Source organism: Trachypithecus francoisi, unplaced genomic scaffold (assembly GCF_009764315.1).
Source record: "Trachypithecus francoisi isolate TF-2019V2 unplaced genomic scaffold, Tfra_2.0 Lachesis_group8, whole genome shotgun sequence".
Lineage (NCBI taxonomy): Eukaryota > Metazoa > Chordata > Mammalia > Primates > Cercopithecidae > Trachypithecus > Trachypithecus francoisi.
This window is the reverse complement of record NW_022681473.1, coordinates 66,628,182-66,644,140: the sequence shown is the minus strand read 5'-3', so window position 1 is coordinate 66,644,140 and position 15,959 is coordinate 66,628,182. Positions and strand designations below refer to the sequence as shown.

The 15,959-nt window shown below is 51.0% G+C and overlaps 1 protein-coding gene and 1 long non-coding RNA gene across 2 annotated transcripts in view; one reads left to right on the top strand and one right to left on the bottom strand.

The window, feature by feature from the left end:
• DGAT2 (diacylglycerol O-acyltransferase 2) overlaps window positions 1-5,335 on the bottom strand; it is a 35,300-nt gene extending 29,965 nt beyond the window's left edge. Inside the window, 1 exon segment of the mRNA XM_033203809.1 lies at window positions 4,947-5,335. Coding sequence (XP_033059700.1) covers window positions 4,947-5,067 — 121 coding nt within the window. The 5' untranslated portion in view covers window positions 5,068-5,335.
• Window positions 5,336-5,444: 109 nt separating this feature from the next.
• Window positions 5,445-15,861, top strand: LOC117079795. The gene is made up of 4 exons (XR_004435618.1): window positions 5,445-5,595; window positions 8,749-9,511; window positions 11,825-12,234; window positions 15,673-15,861. It is a non-coding gene; the product is annotated as an uncharacterized LOC117079795 (long non-coding RNA).
• Window positions 15,862-15,959: the final 98 nt, after the last annotated feature.

The following is a 15,959-nucleotide window of genomic DNA, read 5'->3' as shown; positions in this document are numbered from 1 at the left end:
CAGGCCTGGATCCAGCATCCTCTCTGAATCTCTTGTCTCTGGCTCTCAGTACACTAGGACTTCAGCCTCGGTTGGTCACTCAGAGGCCCTGCAGTCAGCCTGCCTCTCTCATCCAAATCTTATGCCTCCATTTATGCTACTTCCTGTACCTGAATGTTCTTGCCTGTCTTACTAACGTCTATTCATCTTTCCAGATCCGGACTGAATGTCACCTCTTCCAGGAAGACTTCCCTGACCTCAGAGTGATCAAGCTCCCCAGTCTCACCTCTTTGCAGTCTTTCCTGTCATTGCTCAGATCACTCTGCACAGTCATCTTGTGTACATCCCCTGGTCTCACTTCCTCAAAGGCAGGGACTTCAGCTGACACACAGAAGGTACTCAATCAATAAAATGAAGGGTTCACACCCCAAGTCCCTTCCTCAGTGAAGCCTTCCTGGATACCCTAGAGCAGGGTCTGCCACTCTCTACTGTGTTGGGGGCCTGTTGAATGTGTAACACAGGACAAATGACAAGGACTAACATGAATGTCACAAGTTCACAAACATTCACACTCAGGTTAACCCAAACCCTCCATCCTTGAGAATCTGAGAATTCTGACCCTATTTTCCAGAAAGAAGGAGTGAGATCCCCAGAGAGGAAGTGAACCCCTCCTAGCGACATCCCAGAAAAAAGTCAGGCCTGGAACCCCGGCTCTCTGGCTTCTAATAAGCCCTGGGAAGCAGTAAGGGTGACCACTGAGCCTGGCTCTGCCCATTTGCCACTCAGCCTTGGAGCCAGCTCCTTGCCAGACTGTGGGTACCTCTAGGGCAGGGAACAGCTGCAACCCCAGCACCCAGCCCCTAGCACAGGTGGTTACAGGTACAGAGGAGGCCCAAGAAAGGCTCGAGGAATCACACTGAAGCTAAAAGCAGGGATTCCTACAAGAGGAATGGGGCAGTCTAATTAATGATTATTTCATTCAACAAATACTAAGTACCTATTACCAGTGCCAGGCACTGTGCTAGATGCTGGGGTCACAGCACTGAGAAAGACAGACAAGGTTCCTGTTTCCAAGGGACTGATACTTTTTTCTGTTTGTTCTTTTTTTTTGTTTTGAGATGGAGTCTCACTCTGCCACCCAGGCTGGAGTACAGTGGCACAATCTTGGCTCACTGTAACCTCCTCCTCCTGGGTTCAAGCAAGTCTCCTGCCTCAGCCAGGAAAGTTGGGATTACAGGCACGCACCACCACACCTGGCTAATTTTTGTATTTTTAGTAGAGACGGGGTTTTATCATGTTGGCCAGCCTGGTCTCAAACTCCTGACCTCAAGTTATCCTCCCGCCTCGGCCTCCCAAAGTGCTGGGATTACGGGAGAAAGCCATGGCACGTGGCCAGCCAAGGGGCTGATATTCTTATGGGGGAGACAATTGCTTAAACAGATAAGCACAAATGAAAATTTAGATACTGATAAGGGCTATAAAAATAAAAGAAGATGTGGTGATTAGGGGTGGCTCTCTAGATAGGGTGGCCAGGGACGACCTCTGAGAGGAGACTGACTGTTCTGAAGCCAGCCATGCAAAGACCTGGGCTGAAAGGCCCAGAGATAAGACAGAATTAGGAGTAATGCTGCAGGAAGAGGAAGACCATCGTGTGTCTGCAGCATGGTGGGTGACATGCTAGGAGAGGAAGTTGTGATGGCAGTGGAGGCTGTTCACATGGGGCTTACTTCATAGGCCAGGAGGAGGAGTTTAGAAAGTCTGAAGTGTGAGTGGGTATGGGGAGGGGGCAACTGGCAGTTCACCTGGCAGCCAAAGCCCTGGGGGATCTTAGTGTCTCTAATCCACTAGGGCAGGCTCGGGGAGCTTCCTTAAAAAGCTTGAGTAGGAATGAGCTGCCACCTGCATCATGCAGACAACCTTCACTCATTCAGTAAACCACTGAGCACCTACAATACACAGAGCCCTGCACTCAGCCCTTCACGGCCTTGCAACCCTTCTCTCGGCTTAAGGAGTCAGGCCACAGACTGGGAGATGGATCTGGGTTCTAGCCTGGCTTTGATAACCCTGAGAAAGTCTCTTCTTTCTGGGGACCCCAGTGATCCCATCTGTAACATGAGGGTTGGGCCCAATCCAGCACTAATTTTTACAACTTAAGTACTTGCTGTTGAATTTGAGGGCGTGAGGGTGAAGTTGGTGCAGGATTTCAACACTGGCCTTTGAGTCACCGAGCCTGTTAATACATTACTCTTGGCCCTCCTTTCTCAGCCTAGATGAGCCCTTGGTTTAACGCAGCCCCAAAGTTGCCTCTATTCAGCTGGGAAAGTGATGTAGGTGAGGGGGGAAGCCACACGGAACTGGAGAGGGGAGCATGAGAGTAATGTTCTCATTCTGACTTAGGACTAGGTTAGGTGACTGTCAACCCTCAGTTCCCAGTTACCCCCAACAATCTAGCCACTGAGTTTCAAGCAGATCCACAGTGATGCAGAATTCCATCCTCACCCACCCCAGCCTGTTGCAGTCCTCAACAGTTGTCAGAAAGGACTCCTCTGCTACATTAAAACTTGTACCCATCATCCCACTCCTGTTCCTGGCCTCGCTCTTTGGAGCCACACACAACAAATCAGCTCAGAATTTTACCGGGACCACCACCATCTCATGCTAGGTCCTGTGCTGAACCTTATGGATATAGGCAGGTGTCAGAGGGCTCTTCTGAATGAAGAGCCCCCAGTCCAAATGCAAGGATGAAGAACAAGATATATATCCCTTGTGTCCTGATGAACTCTGCAACCTCCATGCCTGGCACAGGACAGCCCTCCAAAGGTTAGGAAATATCAATACAGACTCCCGCTCCCCCCAGCATGCACCCACCTACCCATACTCCCATAGTTGGCCTGTTTTTTTGGCCAAGAAACCAGATGCCAGGGTATCTATTTCAATCTCACCCATCACAGGACTTCCCTTCACAGAATCCATGGTCTCCACTTGAATACCGTCACTGACAGGCTGTTCACCAGCTCACAACAGTGGGACCTTATCCGCAGAGGCAAACTAGGCCACTGGGGAGTATCTTCAAGGACCAAGGATCTAGAAGGCAGGTCTAATGGAGATGCCCAGATAACAAAATGTGTTTCAGTGCCCTCCCCTACTCCACCCAATCTTTCACCAAAGTAGATCCCAGAAAGCTGAACTGACCTGTTTGCATTTCATACCAGCCCTTCCTACATTCCATGATGTAAATCCTTGCACCGAGTTAAAAAAAAAAAAAAAATGTTTTCAAGATCTGATAACAACATAGGGAAATGTTCCTGACATGATATTAAGTGGCTTGGTTAAAATCATTCGCTAGAGTACAAGTTCTCCTAAGGAACAAACTCTAAGTCAAAAACATGACAGCCAGGGTCACTGATTCCTGGAATACACAGCTCCCAGCCTGTGGATGGCAGAGCCGAGGGAATGGAGTCTCCAGGAAGCCTACCACAGAGAACATCCCTATTCCACTGCCTAGTGCCAAAACATTTTTAAAAGCACGAACAAGGGCAAGTCCCTTCATTCCCTAAGGACATCAAAGGACACAGGGAACAGAAAAGGACTCAAGTGAGAGAGCGGGCTGTCAGAGGCTACTGGCTGGAAGCATGGGGCAGCTCAGGCTGCTCGCCCCCGAGACAGGGCGCCACCTGGGTACCTACCTCTTCGAAGGCTACAAGCAGCACCCACACCAAGAGGGGCAGATAACCACAGCAATAATCACACAAGGACCCACACCAAGAAGGGCAGATAACCACAACAATAATCACACAAGGAGCAATGCCAATGTCTAGGTCACAGTTAAAGTGTGGTACACCTGCAGGGTGGGTTATTGCAACCACTAGGACATTATAAGTGATTCTGATTAACAGAAGGGAAACCTCGATGTTACATTAAGGGGGAGAAAACAAGATTCATAACTATATCTACAGTATGTCCTCAACCGTATCTACGCAATGTGTATAAAGAATACGATCAAGAGATATACTAAAAAGCTAATAGGAAGCTATCTCTGGATAGTCGATTTACCAGAAATTTGTTTCATTTGTCTATATTTTTCAAAATTTCCATAATTAGCATGCTTTATTTTTATAACAAAGGTGGGCGGAGTAGGCGACTGTTAGTTACTAAAGAAAAATCCATGTCAGAGAGGCTCAGCAAGCAGAATACAGACTTAGAAGGAGGGAGAGGGGCTTCATGCAAGACACACGCAGACCAGGACAGCTGTGATGACTTCCCAGGGTCTCCCGGATTTGTACTTGAATCCAGGGCTCAAGGCATCAGCTAAGGAAAACTTAGGCATGCTTCCTCCCACTTCAGTTTCTCCAACTCCAGGCAAGGAAGGTGGGGGTTGAAGAGCTGCTCTTCCTTGCTTGGGAAAAGCTGCAGCGGGTAGGGGGTGGGGGTTGATTTCAACTCTGCGCGATTCACTGAGGACCTCAGTTCTACCCTGGAGGACGTGCAGGGTCCTCTCGCTGTCTCCTAAGCATGTCAGGCTCACAGTTGCTGCTGTGTGGGCTCCAGAGCCTGGGCGAGAGGATGGGCGTGGGGCAGAGGACAGGGCAGACACACCTGTTCCAGGCGGGCATGTCCCCCGTCTGGTGGCTGTCTCAGGAGACTGCAAAACCCATGCCATCCTGCCCCATCCAGTCTCTCACTACCAAAGCCAGCTCTAACTGGTGAAGGGGTCACCAGTCGCATTGGGGGCTGGGGAGGAGTTCTCGAATATCCCTAATAACTAAGAGTGGTGGATGGTACCACTCCCAACTCACGGATGAGGGAAACAAGCCGGGGGGTGGAAAGTGACGTAACAGAGGTCGCAAAAATTGATAAGTGCCAGGGTAGAGAATGAACGTGCACTCATCAGCACCCACCAGCCTGCCACAGGGCCCTTTCCAGAAAATCTTCTCGCAGGTCCATAACCCCTGCGCGGTGGCACTCACCCCATCTCCCAGACCCCTCGCGCGACAGCGCAGGTCCTCCGTGAGAGCGCTGGCTCCGGTCAGCCTCGGCCTGACGCTCGCCGCGCAGGACCCCGGAGTAGGCGGCTATGAGGGTCTTCATGACTGAATATGAAGCCCGCCCAGTCACGGCCCCGCGGGAAGCCGCCTCACCCCGAGCCCCTGGCCCATGCCCCGGCCGCCGGGACCAGGGCTTCGCGCAGAGCACGGGGGCCCCGGGACGGCGCCGAGGTTGGGCGGCTAGGACACCTGGAGCTGCGACCGGTCGGCCAGTCGGCCAGAGGCGGCGCGGGAGAAACAGCCTAGAGCGCAGCAGCGACTGCGACCGCGGTGGGGGCGTCCAGGAGCGCGGCACTTTATCACCTCACAACTGGGCGGGCGCCGACGCGGCGGGAGGGGCGGGGCGGGGCGGGCCGTTCCAAGCCACCGCCCGCGCCACTTGCTTGTGGGGGGAACAGCACCTGAGGCTCCGCTCGGCTCGGCGCGGGCCCGGGGCGGGCCAGCAGGCTGTTCCGCGTGGATCCGGGGAATGCGTGAGAGGAGAGAAACTCTGAGCCCTCATTCCAAGCGGCGCGCCCGGTTGTTTCCCCCACTGACTCAGTCTGCCCGGGCTCTCCCCCCGCGGAGATTGGTACGGCCCGGCGGCCAGTACCTGGGCGGGGAAAACCAAGCACATGCGGTGCAGGCCGAGGACTTGCAGGTGGTCGAGCCTTTCCTCTAGGCCGGGCTGTACTTTGGCAGCAAAGATGCGAAGGTTCCGCTTTTGGTCGCTGGTATCGGGATTAATTAGTTTAGGGCTGGGTATCTCAACCACCCAAACTGCTTCTGGCTTTCCATCTCTTTATTAAGAAACCTCACAGAGCCCCTATACCCTGCTGAGTGCTGGGGACCCAGCCAGATCAGCCCAGGTTCTACCCTTGGGATACCCACGTTGGAGGGCAGCAGAGACAGCCTCACACAGTCACTGGTGACAGCGGCCAGGACAAGCAAGAAACCAGGGGGCTATGGAACCATAGAGGAGAGAAGACTCTGCCCTGGGCTGGGGGAGTGGGGGGGCTAGTGCACTTCGCAGAGAGGTTGATGTACAGCAGGTTTGGAATCAGACAGACTAGGAGCCCAGTTCTTGCCCTACCTCTCTTGAGCCTCAGTTTCCATTTCTGTAAAATGGGAATAATAATTATTATTTTGTGAGGTACTTTGAGAAGTAAACGAGATAAGGTACAAAAAGAGCCTAGGTAGTGTCTGGCACATAGAAAACATTCCAGAATTGTTTGCCCATTAATGAGTAGGAATTTTGCATATGGAGGATGTGAGGGCAAACAGAAAGACAGGCATAAAGTGTTAGAAAAGCCAGCGTGTTTGGGGGCAGGGCTGGGGGCCCTGGAGTGGCTGGAGCTCAGGCAACTGTGGAAAATGAGGCTGAAGTGAGAGGCGCGGGTGCTTGAACTGAGAGAGGCTTGGGAATGCCACTCTTGAGACATCAGGAGGGGAGCCGGGTCTTGGGAGAGCTTTAGTAGGGAAATGACTGGTCAGGTGGGTTTTAAGAGTCCTTAGCCATAGTATGCGAAATGGACAGGAGAGGCTGTAGGCCAGGAGGGCAGTGGGGAGGCTGTAGGGGGGATCCATGTGAGAGAGGATGAGCCTCAAGGCATGGTAGTGGTAGAGGGAATGGAGGGAAGGCCTGATCTAGAGAAGAGCTTAGGAAACAAGATCCACCAGAATGTGGTGGAGTGACTTGTTGGATGAGAGGCTCAGGGAATGAGTGGGGACAACAAGACATCAGTGATAAGACAGATTTCTTAGGCATAGCTGGAGCGAGCTAGCTGTGGGGTCCCAGCATAAGAGGAGAGGAAGTCCCTGCCTTTGTGGTCTTTATCGTTTTCTCACAGGGGGAGGGGAGAATGACAGAAGTTACAGGCACAGGGCAGCAGGTAATAGATGCCTCTGGTGCAACCTGGAGAGCTTCCATTTGTTCAGCCCTCTCAAGGCCATGGGTAAATCTCTCAACCATGTCACTGGGCCCCAAGGCCCGAATTGGTCGAGAGTAGAAAGAAAAGCATCCCAGGCAGAGCTCCCAGCATGTGGTGAGGCTGTGAGGCTGAGAAGATCTTAGTGTCTTTTAGGCAACTGACAGTAGGCTAGTGGCATGCCATGTGTGGGGGATGGGGGAGACATGGGGACTGGTATGTGGAAAGGCTGGGAGGTAGAAACAGGTGTGGTTTATTTTTGGGCAAAGAGGAGTGAAGCCAGGAGGATACCAAAGGTGCCAATAAATCCTGGCATCCTCTCCTCAGAGAGAGTGCTCTTGGAGGCAAGATACCTGCTGACCTGGAAGATCCCAGGTCAGTCTGTGGCTTGTTTCTGCTCTGGAAGGGTCTCCTGTGGAGGAGGCCTGGGCTGGAACTCATGGCCTACCCACTCATCTTGGGCAAGTCAGTATCACTATCTTGTCTAGGTTTCAGATTCTGCATTATGAAGTGGAGGTGATAGTTTCTGTTTTGCTGACTTCACTTGAGTATTTGAGGATAAAGTGAAATTACAGCATGTAAAAGAGTGTTATCACTGTGCTGTAATGTAAGAGATCGTTGTCTTAAATGGCAAGACTTGGAGTTGCCAAGGCCTGTTTGAAACATTCAGATCCCAACATTCAGATCTACTTCAGCACATTTTTGCTATGCACCTTCTCTGGGCCCGGCCCTGGTTAGGACACAGAGAGTAATCGAACTTAGCCTCTGGCTTCGAGGAGACCCAATCAAGAGATGGTGTCCTAAAGCCAATGATCCCAAGACAGCCAGGCTGTGGCACAGGATAACAAGGAAGGCTATGCCAAGTTTGGCCTTTGCCCCTGTGCTGTCACTGTCTGCCTGCCTCTCCACGGGGCCAGGAGTTTCCCAAGGGCAGGAGCCTCATCACTCTATGTCCCAGTGTGGGCCTAGCTCAGCATAGATGCTTAGTCCAAGGTGGATTGCCCCCTGAATAAAGATAGTACAGTCACAGAGGAAGTGGAGGGAATGGTAAATTGGGAAGGTCAAGAAGTGATATTGCTGCGGACTTGAGATGAGAAGTCTGATTCTGTGAGGCGGGGGGAAAGGGAAAGGTATCAGGCAGAGGGTATAGCATGGGCAAAGGCCTGGAGGTGGGAACTGTGAGCACCCTGGTGTGGCTGGAAGAAAGATACAGGCAGAAGAGGGGTAGGAAATGAGGCTGGAGAAGTTGACAGGGCCCAGATCTGAACGGCTTTGTGGGTCCCACCAGGAAGCTTGGACTTCTGTGGAGGGATGGGCCAAAGGAGGGGTGTGAGCAGAGATGCACCTTGATTGGATTGGTGGGTTAGAAAGCTGGGGTTGGTGGTGTGGAGGTGGGTGCTTGGGAAATAAGGCTGTAACATCTGGTCCCCAGCTTGGGCCCTTCCCACATGGGAACATCTGTGAGAGGATGCAGACCTGAGTCCAAGGGCTGACAGTCAGAATTGCTTACTTCTGTGCCACCTCACAGAGTAAGCAGCCCCTGGCATCCCAGCTTCTAGAACACTCCTTCCCCTTGGCCTCCAGTCACCATGCCCATGGGTACTGCTTCAACAGCTTGGTCCAAGTTGGGTTTGGAAGGAAAAACAGACCCAAACTTAGAGTAGCCCGGAAAGGCAGCTTCCTGTGTCCTGGGACTGTTTCCCCCTGTGTGAGGTGGGGCAAGGAGGGGCTGACACCCGTCTGACTTCTCCTAGCCCCCTCCCATGCTTCCTGACATCCCTAGACTCCTATAAGGACCAGCCCTGCTCTTCCTGCAGGTGTGTGAGCAGGACAGCTGTGAGAATGTGTTCTAGGACCTGATTACCTTTCCTTCATCATCTCTCAAGCCATGGGTATATTGGGCAAATCAGAGATTGGTCAAGTCATGCCTCCAGAAGGGCTTGACCAGGGTGGGCTTTGTGGTCCCGCCAAGAAGCTTGGACTTCATCCTGTTAGGGGGTGGACCAAAGGAGGGGTGTGAGCAGAGGGGCATCCACAAGGATGGCTCATCCTCCACCCACTTCAGTCACCAGTGTTGTACTGCCATTGGGGATTCCACATGCAGCTTTGTAGTTTGTGAGAGGTTTGACACATGCACCTCTGAGATATGTTTCAGTGACGGCAGTCTTAGTGCCTCCGCTGCACACATGAGGAGAGTAAGTGACCAGCCTATAAGGTAGACAGGACACTTGCCCAAGAGAGGCACAGGTAGAAAGACAGAAACAAACATGTACCAAGCTCCCTCTCTGTGCTAGGCCCCGGCTTGTGTGAGCTTGCCCAGTCGTCACGGCCACCACACAAGGGGTGATCACCCCCACCCCTTTGCACATAGGGTGCAGGGAAGTGAAGTGACCTGTCCTGGATCACATAGGGAGTAAGTAGTAAAGCTGGGATTCACACCAAGTCTTCCGGAGCCTCAAACCTGTACGCTTTTCTTGCCTCCCAAGGCTGGGTGAGGGAGCATCTGTAACAGCAGAACTACTGGATGAAAGCAAATTCCCATCCATTGTCTCCTTTACACTTCCCCCACAGCCCTGGGAGGTTAGTCCCATTTTGCAGTTGGCAAAACGAAAGCTCAGGAAATCCAATAGCTTGCCAAATAGGGTTGGGATGTAACCACTTCTCATGCCCTAAGGCTAGGGCCCACTGGGGTTAAACTCCTTTCAGTGCTCAACTCACTTGGAGAGTGGGCGGGCAGGGTTCTGGCAAGCAGAGGCAGCCTGGCATAGCCCTCTAGCCTAGAAACTCACCCGCCTCCTTACTCTCAGGAATTTGCCAGCCAGAGCAGCTGTGTGGCATGGATGCACCCCTCTTGGAAGTCTTTGCCTCCCATTTCCAAGCTCCCTACTGTCCCTCATCCTGGTGACTTCCCCACATGCTACTTTGTGGTCAGGGGTCTGATGGTATATAGTCTTCGGCAGCAGGCTACAGAGTCTGGACTTTATTCTCAGGGCAATGGGGAGCCATAGAGGTTTTTAGCAGGAGTTTTATGCTTTAGAAAGATCGTTGTCCAGGCAAGCACATCTTTAACTGTCACCTCCACGGCACCCTTCCTGACTACATCTGCCTTATATTAGTCAGTGTCCCTGTGGGAAACAGCCCACCCAAATTGGATAATTTGAGGACGGTTCAATACAAAAGCTGTTTGCAAAGACCTAAGCAGACTATAGAGAAAACTCAAGGGATGGCAGTAGCCCAGGACTAGTCACCTCATAGGGAGTCTGGCCTGAAGGACTAAGAGGAGAACACCACAGGTACAGTAGGGGCTGAGTGGAGAGGGCTGCCACATGGAAGCTATGGCCTTTGCTGAAGGGGCACAGACAACCCACAGTGACCTGGGTTGTCTCCAACTCAGGTCCTTGTCTTCTGCCAGAACATTTTTTTTTTTTTGAGACGGAGTCTTGCTCTGTTACCCAGGCTGGAGTGCAGTGGCACGATCTCAGCTCACTGCAACCTCCACCTCCTGGGTTCAAGTGATTTTCCTACCTCAGCCCCCTGAGTAGGTGGGACTATAGGCGCATACCACACCCAGCTAATTTTTGTAATTTTAGTAGAGATGGGTTTTCCCCATGTTGGCCAGGTTGGTCTCGAACTCCTGACCTCAGGTGATCTACCCACCTCGGCCTCCCAAAGTGCTGGGATTAGAGGCACCACCACGCCTGGTCTGGCAGAACTTCTAATTGCCCAGGTGGTAAGGCAGCCTACAGATGCCACACAGAATATCCAAGGAGAGTGTGGGTGGAGAAAGGTGGAGAGTGGGGCTGGGCGTAATGGAAGGTGGACAGCGCGTGGCCCTACAATGACCCTCCCCACCTCTGTGCTGGCATCAGACTTCCAGCTTCCCTCTTTCAGAACACATGAAACTCTTAATGTTTATACAGCTGATTCTTCCTGGAGAGGCTCCTTGAGGACCAAGTAGAATTAGAGTCCTCTCTGTGTCCCAGGGCCCAACTGGACCTGGCCTACAGGGGGGACCTGGGTGATATTGGATGGAAGGGAGGGAGGCAGGTGAGAGGAAGGAGAGAGATAATGATGACACAACCTGAACTGAAGGGGTGGCAAGGCAAAGGAGAAGCAAGGGTGGTTTTGATAGATGCTGAAGCTTTAGAGTTTCTAGGACTTGATGGCGTAGATGTAGGGCTGAAAGGAAGGAAGTGGGTGATTGAAGATGGCTCCAGGTTTCAACCCAGAACCCAAGAGCATTGACCTGCCAGCTAGCTCTAAGGTCAGGCCTTAGCAGGGCTTGGTAATGGCCTTTGGCCCTATCTTGTATGACACGTCTGGATGACAGTAGAGGAATAGGGCAGGGCTGAGACCCTTGGGAGCAGCCCCAGCCTTGTTTTAGAAAGTTCTGTTGCAATGTGTACAGACAGCTCCCCTTGCATCATTCTGCCCACTCGTTTCTTACTCAACTCTCTCAAGGCCTTTTCCCTACAGGAATTGGGGGTGGGGTGGGGGTGGGGGAGGGTATATTACACAGAGAGCTCTCAGTACATTCATTTCTCATCTGCCCTTCTATCTGGCCGACCTTTCCTGAGACCCCCCATCCTTGTGCTGGGTGCTGTGGGTACAGTTCTTGCTCCCCAGGGGCATTTTGGGGGAAGAAACAGACACCTAAAATGACAATTATCATTCAGCAGTAGTTTCTAGCTTTTTAAAAGCAGTGAAACAATTTCTTCCTTCTTTTTTTTTGAGACGGAGTCTTGCTCTGTCGCCCAGGCTGGAGTGCGGTGGTGCAACCTCAGCTCACTACAAGCTCCACCTCCCGGGTTCACGCCATTCTCCTGCCTCAGCCTCCCAAGTAGCTGGGACTACCACCACGCCTGGCTAATTTTTTTTTTGTATTTTTAGTAGAGACAGGATTTCGCCATGTTAGCCAGGATGGTCTCGATCTCCTGACCTCATGATCTGCCTGCCTCGGCCTCCCAAAGTGCTGGGATTACAGGCGCGTGCCCCCGCACCGGGCCTAAACCATTTCTTCAAATACAGCCTTGAGAGCCCAAGAAGTGACAGGGATGACAGGCTGCTGGGGTGGTCCCACAGTTCCTCAGGGTCTGTCTTTCACTTGCCCAGCCCACACACCCTATCTCCAGGGCTCTGTGGAACACAGTTTGAAACTTCCACTGCACAGAATAGCAAGTGCTGGGCAGGGGGATGCACTGAAGATGGGCATTCAGGCGGATGTCCCCTGCACACTATGGAAAGGCACCCTGGTGGGCTGGGACCTGGTCAGACCCATCTTCCTGAGCAAGGGCACTGGACAGGTTTACTGGTGGATCATTTTTATATGAATACATATACCTAGACAAGGCACTTCTCCTGGTCCATCCACCCAGACCCTGACTTGCCCCCAGACTGAATAAGCCCCCACCTTGCCACATGTTAATGTCGCTTGCTGTGTTTGAGCCTCAGTTTCCCTGTACTCCATCCAAATGGGAATAAGTATCTTCCTCCTAGGGTTGTTGTAAGGACTAAAATAACAAATGTAAAGTGCCATATGGGTATGGTGGCTCTTGCCTGTAATCTCAGTACTTTGGGAGGCTGAGGCATGAGGATCAATTGAGCCCAGGAGTTGAAGACCAGCCTGGGCAAGACAGAGAGACCCCATCTCTACCAAAAAAAAAATTACCTAGGCATGGTGGCATGTGTCTGTAGTCCCAGTTGAGGCAGGGGGAGGGGAGGATTGCTTGAGTCCAGGAGTTAGAGCCGGCAGTGAGCTATGATCGTGTCACTGCACTGCAGCCTGGACAACAGAGCAACACCCTGTCACTAAGTGAATGAATGAATGAAAAATGCCCAGGACAGGGCCTGACATATATACTTGACAGGGCCTGGCATATACTATTGTTACCAGTAGAAGTATTATGATTGAAAATAAGGATTAGGAGGACAGGTTTGCCTGGAGCTCTGACACCTTCTCCAAAGGGCTTTGAACAAACATAAAGGGAGAGAGAAGAGTAAAATGCCTGAGAAGGCAGTGGAACTGGAGGACACTAGAATGACAAAGAACCAGGCATCTTAGCATAGGAGATTACCACAATTCACAAAGGAAAATGCTGTTTGAGCAAGGGTCCTGGAAGGAACAGAGGCTCAGCAATAGTAGCCTTAGTCAGAGGAAACTGGAAATGTCGCATGCTTGACTTAGCACGTCTTTCCTAAGCAAAGGCCCCTGTGGCAGGCCCTGGGCTGCCCAGTGCAGAGATGAGTAAGACCCAACACTGCTCTCAGGGAACCTGCAATCCAGGGAGGATTGAGCACTTTTGAGCACGGACAACAGTAATACAGGGAGGAAGTCAGAGATGTCAGTAAAAGAGGGTTCTGGGGGAATCAGGAACCCTTTGTGGAGAAGGAGCGGGCAATGAACTGCATCATATCTATCTAAATAAACCACTGTGCTATACTATGTTTTGGCAGTTTTCAAACATTAGCAGAGGGCTGGTTAAAATATAGTTTTCTGGGTTCCACCCCGAGTTTCTGATTCTGTAGGTTCTGGAGTGAGGCTGAGAATGTGCATTTCTGACAAGTTCCCAGGACGTGCTGATACTGCTAGTTTGAAGCCCACATTTTGAGAACCGCTGCTGAACTGCTTTGCAGTGAGACTACAGTGGAGCATGGGACTGCTCTGCTGTGTGAAATTGCTCCAACTGCATCTCAGAGAACCTGCAGATTACAGAAATCGGTGATCTCTAGGAATTGCTGTTCAGCTGGAGAAGCGTTGGGAGACTGGAGGTGGGTTAGTGCCATCCTGATTTTTCCAAAAGGAGACGCAACAGTTTTCATGAACTATAGCAGGCAGTAACAGGTGTTAAACTTCAGTGAGTATTTGCTGTCTGCCAGTTACTATACATGGGTGGATTTAGTTAAGCCTCACAACAACCCTTTGGAGTAGATACTATATGAGTCCGTTTTTCAGATGGAGAAATTGAGACACAAAGAGTTTTTAAAAATTGCCCAAGGTCAAATAGCTTAGGAAGTGGCAGAGCCAGGATTTAAGCTGAGATCGTGTGCCTCCAGAGACCGTGCTCTATAATAGCTGCAAAATCCTGGCCTTATTCTGAGGTCAATTGTATAAACTGCATTCTAGAAAGGATGTTCTCTGGCCCTCAAGAGAAAAAACAAACAAACAAACAAAACCCTGAGTTATCAGGAGTTACGATTGAGTCACCGAGGAGGGGTGGTATCCACGTATCAGTTTTCTTTCCAATGGCCTCTCTAGATTCCCAAACTGGCCTAGGACTAGGTCTATGGTATCAGAAGAGTCCTGAGCAGGGAGGTGACCAGCAGGTCAGTGTGGGCCCTGTTAGGGAGGAGGAGCTGTCTCAGGTAGGGGTTCATTCTAGAGTGAGGTTTCCTGGTCACTCCAGGCTCCACCTCAGCCTGGCCTTATGGATTTTTTTTTTTTAATAAGTGACCTGAACAAGGATGCTGACATGAGGCATACAGGAAACACAAAGAAAGGCGGAAAAGCAAATATTTTGGATGAGATAAGTGGGATTAAAACACCCTGAAAGCCTGTAGAAGAATGTGAATCTGCAGGATGGTGTTGATGAGGAAGAACTGTAAAGTCAGGCTTTGACTGAATGTCTCTCAGTCTCTTTCTTTGGTAACTTTGGCCTCCCCCAGGCTGCTGGGTATGCTGGGTCATGAAACTGAATAGGGCTGGGTTTTTTTTTTTTAGGCTGACCCTCTGAGAAAGATTGCTTGTGCTCATGGACGCATATAAAAACATTCACACTGATACCTACACCCCCAAGAACCAGGAAACAGTTCTCTGCCTCTCTCTTCTGCCTTGGGCCATGCCACCTTGCATAGACAGCTATACTACCCTCTTCACTGGTTCCCTGTCTCCAGATTCCCAGAATAAGCTTTGGAACACAGAAACCAACCCATTGTTTCTCATGGCTCCCCATAGCTCTTAGGATGAGGCCCCAGCTCCTTAACTTGGCATTCAAGGCCTCACATGATTCTATTCCTGCCACTCTCTCCAACCACTTCACTCCTCTCCCACCGCCATGCTCTGATGTGGGTCCAGCTCCCTAGGTCCATCAGGTCACTTGCCGTGCCCCTGAACATGCTTTTCCACCTCTGGGTCCCTGCCCACACTGTGCTCTTGAACTCAAGCCCTTCCTCAAGCTCCCCCTTTTTCACACCCTGTCCGTCTGTCCTGTCTTGATGCATCTTATTCCAAGAAACCTTCTTTACAATAACACATACATACCCCTTTTTCAAACTTTCACTTAAACTTTAACACTTCTGCTGCTTGCTGCACACAGACAAACAAAAACTTTAACATTGGGGTTTCGGCTGGAAATTTGGGAGTAGAGTCCTTCCCTGCTAGAAGCTCACAGCTTGAAGAAGCCACATTTTGGAGAAGCAAACAGTTTGTTATATATATATATGATGGAGTCTTGCTCTGTTGCCCAGGCTGGAGTGCAGTGGCGCAATCTCGATTCACTGCAACCTCTGCCTCCTGGGTTCAAGTGATTCTCGTGCCTCAGCCTCCCGAGTAACTGGGACACCTGACTTTTTTTTTTTTTTTTTTTTAATACAGACGGGGTTTCACCATGTTGGCCAGGCTGGGCTCGAACTCTTGACCTCAAGTTATCTGCCCGCCTCGGCCTCCCAGAATGCTGGGATTACAGGCGTGAGCCACCTTCAAATAATGTATCTCTCTACATTCCTACCCCTCCACCTGACTGAAGGCAGGGACAAAGCTGATTCTGAGCAGACCTGGCACAAGGAAGTCATCAGAAAACATTTATGGGTTCCTCAAGGGTAAAGACTGGATCTTATCCATCTTATTGCCCATTCCTGCCTCTGCAATCATGTACACTCTGGGAACTGGGAAAATACATTGTGGTATCCAGTATTAAATCTCATGGTACCTAGAATGACTGTTGTCATTCATTCATCCATTTATTCATTCACTCGTTCATTTAACACAGTTATTATGTACACGCTCTTTGCCTTGCAAAACCTGTGCAGGTAT